The 16,413-nt window shown below is 40.1% G+C and overlaps 1 protein-coding gene across 1 annotated transcript in view; it reads left to right on the top strand.

The window, feature by feature from the left end:
- The window catches only part of TRPC4 (transient receptor potential cation channel subfamily C member 4), a 152,180-nt gene that overhangs the window by 106,959 nt on the left and 28,808 nt on the right, over positions 1-16,413 (top strand). Inside the window, exon 4 of the mRNA XM_069807919.1 lies at positions 2,941-3,277. Within this exon, the coding sequence (XP_069664020.1) occupies positions 2,941-3,277 (337 nt within the window). The remainder of the gene's footprint in view (positions 1-2,940; positions 3,278-16,413) is intronic.

Below are 16,413 nucleotides of genomic sequence, written 5' to 3' on the forward strand. Positions count from 1 at the left end.
CTTAGGAACTGATTACTTTTAGGTGAGAGGATACGTAATGGGAAGATATTAGGAAGAAGGGGAAACAAACATGGACATGGCAGACTCTGGGGCAAAAAGAAGGAAAATAGTTCACTCGGGAATTAGTCCATGAGTCATACTTTTTCACTAGTCAAACAAAGCACTAATCTGTACCTACCCAAGCAAATTGAGGTGAAAAATTTTGTAGGGAGTCCCCTGTTAAAAACTTTGCAAAAACATAACTTTGAAACCATCTGCTCTGACTGCACGCAGTATTATTCCAGACATTTCTATCTTGAAAGAAACGCTCTGAAACCTTGTGAATGCATTTTTCCTAATGGAAGAGAACACTCTGTTACTTTTCTTTAAGGCTATTTTCAAGATGTTTATGGTATGAGTAAATTTTCTTGTCTTTCACAACAGTCAGAGGCAGCTTTAGTGGTGGCGTCTGGTAGGCAAATACCTCTCTGCTAAGGACAGTGGCATTTCATTAATATACACGAGGTCTGAATTTGGCTCAGGTTAATGTTTCTGACAAGATCCATATATATATATACAAAAAGATGCTTGCTGCCTCTTGTTTCATTCCAAACTAAATAGCATTTCCTACCAGTAGTAATTCCAGTGATTTCTTCAACTATTTGAGAAGTTACCTATTATTCATCCCCAAAAGAACTTAGCTCCTGTAGTTGTAAGTATTATCAAAATAATGTAAAATCCCAAACTAGGTGCATTTGATTAGAATTATTTGGTATAAATTAAAAATTTTATTATTTAATAAGATAAAGTAGTTTGTACATAGCTTTATTAAGTCTTCACTAATGGTTTAATCCAGTATATGTATATGTGCATGTGTGTGTAACTGTATTGGGTTTGCATGGCAAGGTTTTGGTATCGGGGGGGGGCTACAGGAGCAGCTTCTGTGAGAACCTGCTAGAAGCTTCCCCATGTCTGACAGAGCCAATGCCAGCCGGCTCCAAGATGAACCCACCACTGGCCAAGGCGGAGCCCATCAGCAACAGGGGTAGTGCATCTGGGATAAAAGTTTTAAGAACGGGAAAAAAACCCTCTGCAACTGCAGCCAGGAGAGAGGAGTGAGAATATGTGAGAGAAACAGCCCTGCAGACCCCCAGGTCAGTGCAGAAGGAGGGTGAGGAGATGCTCCAGGCACCGGAGCAGAGATTCCCCTGCAGCCCGTGAGGAAGACCACGGTGAGGCAGGCTGTCCCCCTGCAGCCCAGGGAGGTCCACGGTGGAGCAGATCTCCACCTGCAGCCTGGGGAAAGAGGACCCCACGCCGGAGCAGGGGGATGCCTGAAGGAGGCTGTGACCCCGTGGGAAGCCGGTGCTGGAGCAGGTTTTCTGGCAGGACCTGTGGACCCTGTGGGGGACCCATGCTGGAGCAGGCTGTGCCTGAAGGACTGCAGCTCGTGGGAGGGACCCACACTGGAGCAGTTCGTGAAAACTGTAGCCCATGGGAAGGACCCACATTAGAGAAGTTTGTGGAGGACTGTCTCCCATGGGAGGGACCCCATGGTGGAGCAGGGGAAGAGTGAGGAGTCCTGCCCCTGAGGAGGAAGGAGCAGCAGAGACAAGGTGTGATGAACTGACCATAACCCCCATTCCCCGTCCCCCTGTGCCACTGTGGGGGAGGAGGGAGAGAAAATCAGGAGTGGAGTTGAGCCGGGAAGGAGGGAGGAGTGAGGGGAAGGTGTTTTAAGATTTGGGTTTACTTCTCATTACCGTACTCTGATTTGATTGGCAATAAATTAAATTACTTTTTCCAAGTCGAGTCTGTTTTGCCCATGATGGTAATCGGTGAGTGATTTCCCTGCCCATATCTCGACCCACGAGCCTTTCGTTATATTTTCTCTCCCATCCAGCTGAGGAGGGGAGTGATAGAGCAGCCTGGTGGGCACCTGGCATCTAGCCAAGGTCCACCCACCACAGTAACATAAGGAAAATGCTGCTTCTCTTCCTTTTTTTTTTTTTTTTTAAACAAAATGCAACAACTCTGGCTCTCTCTGATCCATATGTTGCTTCTATTCTATATTTCTTATGTCAGGTCTAGCATGCTGCTACTCTATGTCCCCTTTATAAAAGAAAGCATTAGGGAAAATAGGAACTAGTGATCAAATAGAAATATGACATAGAACACTGGAGTAGACTTAAAGTTTCTTTGAAAAGCTATTTGAAAAATATTAAATATTTACTGGGTTTGGGGATTTTGGGTGAAATTTAGTTTTAAGGAACATACTTTAAAAACTGAAATCCCATCATGAAGAACAGACAGACCATAAAATATTGTACAGGATAGGACTATAGCCTGACAAGGATTAGTGAAACACCAGGGAATGCTAGTGCCTAGTTCTCATTGTGCAAGCATTATGTAGTGTTTCTGTAAGAGTTTTGTCAATATAAAAGCATGTAAGCCTGATTTTTAGAGAATTAGCAGGGAACATACTGAGTATCATTCATTCATGGCTGTGGAATTCAGTTTCACTGTTTACAGAGCTCAGTCATGCTTTTCATTTTCATAGTGACTTCCACCTGTGTTCTGTGAATTCTCCACAAATGTTGCTGGTTGACTAATGGAGGTATTTGTGAACTTGTTTTTCAGTTTGAAATCAGCTTTTGAGGCACATGTGTTTCACAGTCTGTTGGCTCCTTGTGTACTCAACCGACAGGGAAGTCAAGCTTTATTGTGAAAAGTGAATTTTGATGGCTTTGTACTATACTCCTTGCATTGAAGGAAGGGCAGGCTGACCCAGCCCTGTCTTATTGGTATTATCAGTATGAGTCAGCTTGCCCAGGCTGTGGATTTTTTTTTGTTTTTTTTAATCTCTATCCAAAAGTTATTCATCATAACATACATGGCATGGAAATAACTTTACAGAGGTAACAAGGAACTAATCGTCTTCCTTTCTTCTTCTCTCTGTAGTTTGTTGCTCAGCCCAACTGCCAGCAGCTGCTCGCATCCCGCTGGTACGACGAGTTCCCCGGATGGAGGAGGCGACACTGGGCTGTGAAGATGCTGACATGTGTTGTGATAGGACTCCTTTTCCCGGTCTTCTCTGTGTGCTACCTGATAGCTCCCAAAAGCCCATTAGGGCTGTTCATCAGAAAGCCATTTATCAAATTTATCTGCCATACTGCATCCTACTTGACTTTTCTGTTCCTGCTGTTGCTTGCCTCTCAGCACATTGACAGGTCAGAGTTGAGCATGCAGGGACCACCACCAACCATCGTCGAGTGGATGATATTACCGTGGGTCCTGGGTAAATGTACTACTAAAGAAAATACAGTGAAAAGTGTTTAGACCCCTGTGGTTTTGCCAAGCATTCCTGAGGCAGGAAATACAGTAGAGAGTTCTGCCATGAATTATTGGCCTACCAACACAAGCAAATGGTCCATCTCCTCCAATACCTAGCAAGAGTAGTAGACAACTTGGGAAGAGTTTAAAAATCCAATGTGTCACCACCTGATATAGTACAGTGAGGGAAAACAAAAGATATCGAGGGTTCCTTCCTGTGATTAAGCAGTGCACTGAAACATACATATTGATATTCTTTTTAATATTTATTTTCCTCAGGCCAGACATTATTCTGATTCTTCTAAGTGTCCTTTTTTTTTCTTTGTTCGTCTACTTTTAAAAAAGGGTCCCTTTGCCACGGTGATTATTTTTCATGTATTAGAATGAGGCACAGTGTCATTTCTGGAGTGTTATCATGAACCTTAGTTACCTAAAGTATGCTTCTCTCTAATATAACAGACTGACCTATTGCAAATAGTGCTGACCAGCTTTTTCAAGTGAGTATTTTCATTAAAATATACATGCAGAGTATTTTTGCTGTGCAAAACCATTGATGAGAACTTGTCACTCAACTTCAAGCAAAATATTTTACATCAGAAGGAATAAGAAAATCCCCTAGCATTTTTAAAATGAGGAAAAAAATCACTACTCTGTCTTGATAGTTTAAAATAAAAATTTTGGTCTGGGATTATTGAAATCCAACTTGGTGTGGGCCATGTTGGCCTTAAATGTCTTCCTGTGTGATTACTCAATCCTATTGAATTGGACTGTCCTAGGTCCTCCCTGCCTTTGCGTGTCTGCTCTGCTAGATGGTATCTCTCTTGGTGTGCTGTGATCTCTTACCTGTTTCTTATTTTAGGAACGAGCACAAGTTGGACCAGGTCAGTCCAAATACACTTTATCTTGACTGAAATGAAATTGTAGAAGGAGGGACTTAGTAGCCTTAACTGCAAGAATTTAAGTTTGATATCTTCATTTGAACTGTCATCACATAGACAAGTTCATGCACAAACTTTTGTGAAATATTTTGGTGGGGTTTTGATAGTTAGCTCTCCCAGAGCTTCCCATTAAGAGATGCCGTTTCTCTTCACTTTTGCAACTTTTCCCAGACACCTGGCTTTTTTTAGAGCAACCAAATTGACAAGGTTTTTGGCATCATTGATCATACATAATTTACAGTGCAGTGTTTAATTTATAATACACTAATTGGCAGTGCCTGATATTCCAGAGAAGAACAAGTCAGTGGCTTTTCCTCTTTATGTTCCTTGGTAGAGCACTGTGGGAAGCAGGAGGCAGGGCTACATCTGTCTTTCACTTAAGAAAACAAGCATGCATGACTGAAAACTCTGCGTACACTTACTTGTTGGGAACCTCTCAGAAGGAACTGCCCTCCATAGATGAGCTGCTTTTTGAGATTTCCCCCATGATAGCACAGCATAAAACAGTCCTCATCACCAGCCTTCACTGTAAGGTGTGTTGTCCTTTGCTGGGTAAATGTTGCTACTAACATTAAAAAAGCCAATATCTAGTATTATTGCAAAGCAATTAATCAATCTGGCAGGCTGCTTAGAATAGAATGACATTTTCTACAGACAAGTCAGACTAACTTCAGTGTGTAAGTTTCACATTTAAATATTAAAAAAAAAATTTCCTCCAGTAAATTTTCCCAGTTTTGTACCATCAAGAAATAAGAAACCAATATAAAAATAATTAGGTTGATACATTACTTCCTTAGGAATAAATGCTACAATGCTGAGGAGGGGCAAGGGCCTCATCTGTGCTGTCCCATGCCCAGAGGAGATATTAGTAGCTTTTCTGTCCGGCCTTCCAAAATAGCAGGTGGTCAGTATCTATCCAGCTTTCACAGTATCTTGAGGCTGAAGGATAATAAACACAAATGCATAGCTGACATATAGACCTTGACATGCCAAAGTGGGTTTTACCATTAACCTATCATTTTAAAGAAAGAAATTAGAGCCCAGAGAAAAGGCACAATTTGAGAAGGGCAAGGGGTAGTTTCAGCTAAAGGCAGTTCTAAAATTTTGGTGACCAACTCCTCTCTAGAAAACATGCAGTGGGAAGAGGAAGAACCTCCGTTGCCCTCAACCTCTGACACTGTTGTTTACTTAGGAAAGGGTTTAATCCCAAAGCACTTGTTTGAAGAAGCCATTAACCCTGAGAATTATGACTGTCAAGATGACTATCATTTCTAAAAGCAGCATTAATACTTGCAGTATAGACTCATATGGCCAGATTATGCCAGTACTGCCTGTGCTGAATAAGCCCTTCCTCTGCAAGCAGTACGGGTCAAGGCAAGGGAACTGCTTGCACAAACAGATATTCATGAGCATGGCTAAAGATCAATAGTCAGATGCCATGTGGTCAAATAGCTTGTGGTTAATCTAGACTGTAATGTTCAGAGAAGCTGTGCCTTCCAGAATCTCTTGCATCTAAACTGATGTATTTTACACACTGATCTCTAGGGGTTTCTAACTAGTGGTTTCCTGTAGTTCCAGTTTCACATCTGCTGGGTTCAGGTTTCAGACTTTGGTTGTTGCAGTGCCATAGCCCACCCAAACAATAAGGCCCCAGACTAACCCACCGTAATCGCAGGCAATTAATTAGGTCCCTGAACTCCCCCTGTCATTGAAAGAGACAGACACACATCTCCACAGGACACTTTGGCTCACAGCACATGATCAACGTGTCTACAGCTTTGTTTGTTTGTTTGTTTGTTTTAAAGGAATGAATCTCAGCCAAAACCTGCTGTTTTCATATTCACATACATACAAACTGTGGTCTAGGCATCTTTTAATAAAACAAATAGTTTTATTAAGTCCTTATTAATAAGCTAAGGTTAGTTCCAGGCCACAGTTTAGTCTGTCATCTCATCTCTTCAAACTATACAGTTATGCAGTATCCTTAAAAAGGGTAAATGCAGCACTCTTGAGTTACACAAGGGAGCCTAAATCTAAGGTACATAGGTATATCTTTGCATTTTTTGGATGTAAACAAAAAGTGTTGACGTCTGACACAAAACTAATGTGGCTCTAGGGTTATAGTTTTTCTCTGAAATTGGAAGCGTGACCAAGTAAACCCTTCTCCCAAAGCAAAGGCTGTCCTTGCAGCTACAGCATGTCAGAACTGTTAATATTTTAAACAACAGAATTCTTTGTTTGTCTTTTGCTTAATTCAAATAGGTCTGCGTGTAGTTTACATTTTAATAGCTACCTCCCTTAAAATTAAGAGAGTAAGAGGATCTCTACTTTCTAAGCTTCTCATTGACATGAATATCAGCATACATATATTTCATAGAATTTAACAAGTTTCAACATTGTCCATAACAATCTAAGCTCTCCAACGATCAAACAGTAATTAGCATTTGCCTACTACAATGTAATAGAAGGCTGAATGTGCATAATTAGGACATATTAAAGGTGTCACTAGAGTGGGAGGCTCAGAGGAAAAACCTGTATTGGACTACATTTCCGTGGAGACTATCAATTTTACATTTTAAAAGCCTCTTAAGGAAACTTCTACATTAATTTTGTCTTTTACATGATTAGATGATTACACAAGTGCTGTTACAGTATGTGGTGATTATCTGTGGAACAATAAGTCAGTATAACAAGGCTAATGTTCTAGCTTTAAGAAGCAGTTGTGGAAAAACCTCGTGGTAAGAGGAGTCAGAATCTCCTGTCCTTGCATTTAAACAAATAAGAAACAAGCTTTTGCTGGTAAGGAAAATTAATTTTGTTCTTCTTATTAGCTGTTGATTCAGATCTCCCAAGCATGCCAGATGCTTCACACTACAGAAACATAGGCCTGTTTTCTATACTTGAGAATCCATCATCACTGAAAAAAGGACAGGAAAAACAAAAACCCAATCTTGTGAAAAAAAGTGAGGAAGAACAATACTTTCCATCATCAAATTCCCCGTCCTATCGCTGAGTGGCCTCTGAACATGATAACAGTGATTCAAAGGGGAAATCAAATAAGACCCAGCCTCACCCTCTGTGTGCCTTGACTGCAGCTCCTGTAAGGATCATATTGATCCCTATAGACTTGTCATACCTGTTCTTCTTCCCTACACCCTAGCCTCAAACCTAGCAGTGACCATGCCAAATGTCCTCACAGTGGGCATTTGGCTCACTAGGGAATGCTACAAAATTCAGAGGAGAAAGCCAACAGCCAGACAAACTTGGTGCTTAGTAGATACAGTTAAAAAGCTCCCTGCCAGTTGTTCTGGGTGGCTGCAGCAAAAAGAACATTTTTTAGGCAAATTTGTTTTGATGAGTTTTTTGCTCTTTTATGGGCATCTTTAAATGTTCATCATAATTGCGTTGTTCAGAATACTGCCTGGAGCAGGAATGCAGCCTTACTGGATTTAACAATGCATTCCCCATCCTTTCTGTCAGAGTGGTTTATGCTATTGGAGTACGTGAATCTATAGAGAATGTGGATGTTTGGGAACTGCAAACTGTAGACATTTGTGGTCAGCAAACTGCTGGTGGGATGTATGGGAGTGTACAGTCTTGTCAGTACTTAGCGCAATGTACATCCAAACCAATGGCACAGCAAGACACTTCAAATGAAGAGACCATAGAGGTGGCAAGTATACTGTGCAGCATCTCCTAAATTTGGTCAAGAAAGTGTTGTGTAAAAAATAAAACAGTTAGTACAAAATCACATGTTCCAGGGAGCAGATATAAAGGATAATGTGGCCAGCAAGATGAAACGGTACATAACCAGTAGTGACAAATAAAGTGCAGAAGAGGAAAATAATCCCAGACAAAGCTGGAACACAACTTCAGTCAGAAAGAAGGATAACGCACATAATGAGCACTCAAGGCCATTTAGTCCAAACTACTGCTAGCCACAGGCTAACTGCAAAGATAGGCCAGATTGCTCAGGTTCTTATCCAGTCAAAGCTTGGATTTCTCCAGGGACAGATATTCCACTGCCTGTCTCAGCAACCCATGCCTGTGTCTAGCCTCTGGTGAACTTTTTTCCTCATATCAGTTGGAATATCCCATGCCACAACATACAGTCATCACCTCTTCTGGTGTCCTTCCAATGGGCACCTCTAGGACAAGTCTGGCTCCAATTATTCATAAGCAGCAATTTCGTTAGTGGATGACTGCAGTAATATCACCCCCATTAGTGTTCTCTTCTCTAGGCTGAACAAACTCAGCTCCCTCAGTCTCAGCCTCTTCTTGTACATCATGTGGTCCAGCCCCCAGTCAGCTTGGTGACCTTCCAGTAGGTTCACTTCAGTCAGTTAATCTCTCTCTTTTGTTGGGGATCCCAACACTGGACCAGCTAATGAGATTATTTATTTAAACATCAGGAGGGCCACTTCTTGTCAGGACTGCCTGAATCTTGCTGTAATAGGACCTTTTACTCAGTCACTTGTAGGTTTACCAGGTTTTAAATATTTAAGAAGAACATTTTCTGTGTAGACTATTTTATCTTATTCTTTGGTGGTTGGTGGTGTTGGCTGATATGTGTCTTCTTGTGTTAAAGATTTAATCTAGAATGGTCTTACCATTTCCAAAACTGAGGCCAAAGAAAAATGTCTTGTTTTGATTGTGATAAAAAAAAGTTAGGAGCCTTTTTCTTTGGGAAAACACTTTCAATGGTGCACAACCTCCAGTTAAATATGGGTATCCGTATGTATATTTTGGTATTCTAGTAAAAATCTATCCTAAATTTGAAAAGCCTTTGTAAATGTGTCTCCATCTAAAATGGAGCTACAAACTGTGTTTTGGTTCCTGAATCCCATCCATAGTGTCACAATTAGCCTTAATCAGTGGCTCCTAGCCACAGTAGCAGAGGTGTGATCTCTGGACAAGGGTACACCTGAACTTAGCAAACCTGGAACCTTTTACTTTATCCTGTCTTCAAATCCTTTCCCTAAGCATTCAGGATCAGCCACAGTTTAGGCTAAATGGAACAGTGGTCTGTCTTATCCTTACTGGCCTTTCACAGTGTTTAAATAGAGTACAGAAAATAAAGGGAGTTCTCTTCCTTAACAATGACTGTCTGAATGTTCATTTTACATACACTTTTATTAGCTAGGGAAAACTTCCCTCTCACAGGCAATGCCTTAGAACTGCAAACAAGGAACCTGCTTTTACAAAATACTATAAAATAATCATATATGGACAAGTATTCAATGCAATCAGATGTTTTCTTGCAATCACCATACTTTGCTGATGGAAGCAGGTTTTGGCAGGATTCTGAGATACTCTTTGGACTTCAGTCCTGTTTTCAATTGAGTACCATTTTGCTTGCTCCTCTAGCATTCAAATATTTCACATTTTAATGTTACAATCACATAGCTTGAGGACAAAGAAACCAGAAGAGGTCTGCATTGGGTGTGCAAAGCCTAGCTTTGATGCCTTTGCTTCCTAGTACGGGCCTTTAGTAAGAAGGCTAAAGACACCTGTTGGGTTTTTTTGTCATCTTTAATCCTCTGTCCTTAAGTTTCCTTTTCTCCCATTTTTAGCAGAAGTGGTGAATGTTTCACCCACACACCGTTGTTCCTGCCCTAGTACTCTTGTGGAATAGAGGTTCAGTCTTCCCTCAGGCTGAGAAAAGGCAGGTTTCCTGGTCCCTGTGCAAGAATTTTAGCCATAAAGCTGCAGTGCTAAACATTCACACTACTGTTGGGGGATATAGTTTAAGCATTTCAGGAAAGGAAGGTGTTTTGGATGCTGAAACTTAGTCTCATGTAGACATCTAACTGAAGCCCTGAGATAGGCTTCTAAGTGCTGGTGAGACGCAGTGTTTGCGACTCATTCCTCCTTCCAGTTCCTGCTGTTCCTCTTGTCCAGTCTGTCTTAGCACTCGGTATTCGTAGGCTGTGGACCTCAGTTAGGCGCTTGAAATTCAAAGTGAGCATAAAATGCAATTTATGGGGAATTTAGGTCTCTTGCATGGTGAATTTTACTTTCAGTACTGTGTACTTAATTTAGACATTGAATCATGGAATATTTCAGTGACTAAACCCCTTCATGGCACTGGACTCCCAAATACAAAGTTTAGATCCTCAGTATTGTGTTCAAATCCTTACATGCCTGTTAATAGGAGAGAAGGGGATAAGCAGTTTCCTACATCCCTAAATATCCACTTCTGGCCTTGCCAAGAGCTGCACATACAATGCCAAGCTGGTCTGTGCAGGACTGTCAGAGCCTTTGAGCACTACTATAAAGGCCTTTCTGTGTTTCATAGACAAGCTATACATTCATTTATTCTGCCTGCAGGTCTCATATCCCTTTGTGGATCTAAGCCTTGTGCACGCCTGAAAACAGTATTTCTTACTATTAACTAACTGATAAGAATATCTTCATTATATTATTCTAGCAACACTGAGGGAATGTAGTAAGTGCTGGCAAAGATAAGGAACGTGCAGATGTTTGGAGATAACACTTTAATGAATATTAGATTGCAGTACTGTACACATTGGATACATGTTGCTTTATAAATTAAGGCTGTCTGTGGTAATAGGATATAAACTTTGCTCTTTACCCTGTCCACAATATTTTTGTGAAAGCAAGAAACTATTTTCTGTATTAAATCAATTTTGATAAATACATGCCAGTTTCAATGAAACCATGGAGATTAAAGGATAATGACTAAAATTATGCATACTTCACTCCTCATGTAAACCTGTTGAGCTTAATAGAGATTTACAAGCAGTAAATGAGGATATACTTTTTCTTTAAAGAGATTTATACATGCCTATGCAAAAGTACCTGAGAGAATGGACCAATACTTTTGGCTGGCTAAATTTCTGTCTACAACATTATTGTACAGCAGAGTTCAAAAGCTGAAATTTGCAGAATTTCTGTACTCTGTGGCCATATTTAGGTACCTGTCCATAGCCCCTTACTCCAAACTCGGGCATTTAGCAAGTTTGGTTGTTATAAATTAGGATTTAATCAAAGAGACTAAATCAAAGTAAACATAAAGAAAGCAACTCAGGTGCCCATGAAGAGGCACTTGGTCCCATTTTTGAAGTGTGATATACTCACAGAGAGGTTGTACCCATGATAAATACCCTACAGGAAACCTGTACCTTTTTTTGGCAATGCATGGGGTGGCCAGCTTGGATACACAGGGCATCTAAAACGTCACTAGACACTTCTGTTTAAACATGATACATTCAAAAAATACAGTATCTTTCATGTTTCTCTACATCACGACAACTACACCATCACCATCTAGAGTCCATTGGTGTGGAAGGCTTAGGTGCACGAACCTGAAATGGTTTGGATGAGCATCTTTGATTAATTTGAACTTTATTAACCCCACTAGCCAACTCATATTGAACATAACAGTGAGTCCAGGGTTACAATTTATTTTTGCATACACTTCAGGACATTAATCATTTTTTATTGGCTTATATTCCTGTTCGTTACCAAAACCCTGTTTTACAGAGGAAAAAAAAAAAAAGAAGAAGAAGGACCAATAATGTTAAGATAGATATTAAGTAAGTTAAATCTCCTGTAATCTTCCACTATGATGATGAACTACAATTCATTTGCATTTCAGAACCTTTTGCAAAGGAAATCCAAAAGACTGCTTAAAACAATTTAGCTGGTAATTACATATATCTGCTTTTGGCATTTATAGGAGTACTGTGAAAGTCAGATTTCTTGCTGTTCAAGTTATGAAAGAAAGTGTGTGGTCTAAAGATACTGGCTACTGTCCCTTCTAAAGATACTCGGTAAAGGGAATAGCTATCCCACTTATATGGATGCCTTACTGCATAAATATGCAAGCCACTGAACAATCTGATGCTATTGGACTAGGTGGTGAAACTAAGCCATAAATATTTGAGGGGCTGTTCAATGCTGGTTGTCCAAACCATTTGCACCTGCCATTCTGTAGTGGGTGAAAAAAAAAATATATATTTATATTTTTATATATAAAAAACACCATAATTCATAATACCGTGCCTAGACCAGTTTCATTTGCAGCTGATGACTGTTTCTTAGAAATCATACTTTTCCTTGAACACAAGAGTAAATGCACTGCTGGTACCTAATCAGCACTGAATACTCTCAGCTCTGATGGAGTATAGTCCATCCAAAAGGCTCAGATGCTTCATAATCCTTGTATTGTTCATTACCTTTTCACTGCACTCCAGAGGCATAACTAAACTCATCTTCAGTGCTTCTGTGGGAGAGGGAATTAAGTTCAATTACAGAGATAAGAAAGTGAAGTCAGAGTGAATTGAGGTTAGATATTAAGTATTCTCAGTTTGAGGTGTGTGCACAGATAATTTAAACCAGCAATTCCCGGACTTAGCTTACTTGAGTATAACTGTCCTGGGAAGAGAGCTGGGACATGAATGATGCCTCTGGCCATGTCGTTCCCAGCTCTTTGCCTGACCTGACCTGACCTGACACAGGACCCAGACACTGTGCACAGTTGTTCCCCTCCCAGACAGCCATTTCCCTGTCCCCAGGGGAAAGCAGAAGGCATGCTGTTGATTTTGTGCGTGTTCCTTTGAAATAGCTGTATTCTGTTAACAAAATGTGCCCCAGAGATTGAGAGCCCCTGAATTATGCCAGGATGCCTCTCCTCTCTGTTCCTCTTGTTTCCTTCATATACCTTCAGCAGAGATCAGTTCATCAGCCCAGGTGTAAAACAGGAGAGATATTTCAAGCCTTATCAATGCTCACTGAATTCCCTGGAATGGCTTTCGTTTGCTTCGGAGAGCTTGAGATCATCAGCAGCTTGTCTCACTTGTATCTCTGAAAAACTCTAGATTGCATAGCAGAGCAAAGTTGAGTTTGTCAGTTAAATGGTTTCACAGTCCAGTGGAAATACGTTCTCCAAGAAACGTACTAAAAGGTTGTTGTTGAATTTGGCATGCAGAGATTGACCCTGAGGAACCTCTTGTTTCCCATCACTTAATGCTAAGGAACAAAAATAGCACAGAGCAACCAACCTTTTGTGGAAAGGTAAGGCCAAAATTAGCTAGGGATCCACAAATCTTTTTTAAAACAAAAATAGTTTAGGATACTGCCTTTCATATCTTTCTTTGACAAATCTTAATGTTATTATTTACAGTGAGACTTTAACCATATTTATAAACAACAAAAGGCAGTGTTGTGGAGATGGCATAATATTTTCGTGAATTTCCACAGTTGCTGGAAAATTATTTTTGTAGTTGCTCAAGATTCAGTACAAGATAGAAATTTAGACAAGGTGTGTCTAAGATTTTTTGTCTTAGAACTTAATACACGTTTGAATGGATTTTGTGGGTGAGTTATTTCTTTGTTTCTTTTGCATGGGAATGAGAGACATGTTCCTTAGGAGTAAAATTACAGGTCTAGGGAGCTGTGACTTGATAATGGATCTATCAGGATAGATCCAAAATTTTTACGATCTGAAATTTATCTGCCAGCCCACACAAAAAGATACTGTGTCTAACCCAAGGCTTTATCCAAAGGGACAGAGAACATTCATAAGAGTATTGAGCTGCTGCCCTGCTCAAAGTTCCAAGGTTTGCCAATGGAGTCTTACTTTATGAACAGAAAAGTAGGTCCACATTTTTTAAAAGGCATTTCAGTGTTTAATATCCAAAGACTTCAAGACTGGAAATACAGATTCAAAAGCTAAGTCTATACATAAATTTATAACATAAAAGCTACTCTTACCAGTGTGTATGTGTTGATGTATCTACATATACAAATATCTACACATTGATCATAAGGTAGTATGTCATATCCATTACCTAATTCTTAAGGATTTTTTAAAAGTGTTACAAGGTAATATTAATGAAAGATGAAAGAAGAAAATTCTTATTTTATTTCAGTGCCTTTTGTTCTTCAGTAAGAAGTATTTTAATTTCTATCTGTTTTGTTGGCTTGGATAAAATTTATTTTCACAGTATGTAGGGTTTATTTTAGAAGAAAGAACTTTTTTCATCAATGTTCAGAAATGTGTACTGCAAAAAAGAAAATATACCTAGCACACAAATTCCATTTTTTTCCTCCAAATTTATTTTAGCTGATCTATTTTAGTTCCTTTCTTGCATCACACAAACTGGACTTCAGTCAAATGGTTGCATTCATCAGCTTGCATGTATAATACTTCACAGTGCTATACAAAACCTCTCCATGGCTTCTGTCATTCCCAGGGCCTCATGTGGTCTGTGGGATTCCTGTCCTCAATTTATGTCTATTTCATCCCATTAAAACCACGGGGCATTTAATGAAATTTGTTTCTATCATCTCAGCCTGTTTCAAAATATCCATGCCGTTATTTCTATTTTACTGCTTCGGTATCTAGTTATAAACAATGCAACAAATGCTTAAAAGTCTCACCTTCAACTTTTCAATTTAAGTCCTTGATTAATGAGGTGGAAGAGCTGCATAATGTTGATAATTTCCTTGTAAGTGGCAATAAATGATAAAAGCAGGTTGATGGCGAATGTATAGGTGAGGGTATAAGAGGGAGGTATGAAATCTACTTGGTGTGAAGAGATAGGAAGGACACAGCAAAGAGACAACCAGAATATAGCAAAGATTATCCAGCTAAAACAGTCAAATCTGCTCTGTGTGGACTTATTTCAGCTAAATACAGGCACCTGGAAGTTAGACATCTGTTTTAATCCAGCCTGATCCTCCATGACTCTCTTTTCAGTCAATGGGAAGATTGACCCACCTGCAGATGACAGGATTATTGCCTTGGAGATACTTGTTTCCTCCGAGGGAGGTAAAAAGGCTTTGGGCAATGAACTTGTCCCTGCCCTGACTGTCTAAAGGCTCTTGCTGTTAGATCTACCCCTTGTATCTGCCAGATGGTTTCTCTTAGCAGTTTTTTCCCCAATACCTGTGTGATGTCCCATCTGCTTTGTTGAGATGTCATCTTTCTTGCTGCTGAACATGTAGTGCTGACATGAGCTCTGTCACCATGGGGTAACATTGACGCTTTAGCACGTTAATCAGCAGGCAATGCCTGGACTCTAGATCTCTTTCCCACCTGTAACAATGCACCCATTAGACAGTCTTGTCACTGCGTGTCTTCTCTTCTATCATGTCAGATTGTATTTTGGAATTGCCCAAAAGTGTCCTTAGATAATAAAGTCAGGTTGTGTCCAGCTATCCGTAAGTCTTCTAAATAGAAAAAGGAAGTGTGCAAGGTCACAGAGATAATGCCGCCCTGATCTTTGGATGTCTTTTTCTTTTTAGAAAAAAACAAACATAGATTTTCCTAGCCTTTTCCTGATTCTCCCAATGAATGTAAGAGAACAAAACTGGCATATTGTATCAGACCCTGTGAAGATAAGAGCTGACTGACATCTGCCTCCCCCCCCCAACCCTTCCTTCTTGCAAAAAGATATGATCTACAACAAGATTTCAAGACCTCTGGCTATGTGACTGTAAATTAACCCTAAACAGCACGACTTTAAATCCCTGAGGTTTGTTGCTCAGAATAGCTCCATCATGTAAGCTCACCAAGCCTTAGAGAAGTCTTCAGCTTTGCAGAAAGGCTCCGGGATTTCAGAGTACGCTTTTCTAGGATAACCCTTCAGGCACACTTGGGAGGATTTACAGAACTTCAGAGATCCCAGTTCTTCCAGCATTCATTGCTCCAGTTGAGAACCCCTCAGGATACCTAGCCATAGAAACCTGGTACCTGCAAAGACTGTGATCTCAGCTTTCATGGTGAGATTGCCCTGGAGTTGTGGATTTTGGCAGTCAATCTTAGGATCTTGTACCTTCAAAGATTTGCCTTTAAAAAGACATGTCTGGGAAGCTCTACTGTGCATGCATGGATTGTGTGTCTGTCACAAACATAGCATCCATCAGTCAGCCTAGTTTCAAGTTCTCTGGAGTCCCGTAAGATCTCAGTAACTGTATTTATATATGGATTTTGCATTTAGATGCTTTGGCTGGCAAGAAAGACTAAACTATCACACCTCCATTACAGCCAACAAAAATGTAGGATTTCCAGTTTTTCATTATCATTTGCTTGAAAAGAACAAGCCCTGCATCAGGATGAACATAAAAGTTGTCTTGAACCAAGAAAAAATTTAGAACCACCACCATTACGATGTCAAAGTATACTCAGAACTTT

This window comes from Haliaeetus albicilla, chromosome 20, assembly GCF_947461875.1.
Source record: "Haliaeetus albicilla chromosome 20, bHalAlb1.1, whole genome shotgun sequence".
Lineage (NCBI taxonomy): Eukaryota > Metazoa > Chordata > Aves > Accipitriformes > Accipitridae > Haliaeetus > Haliaeetus albicilla.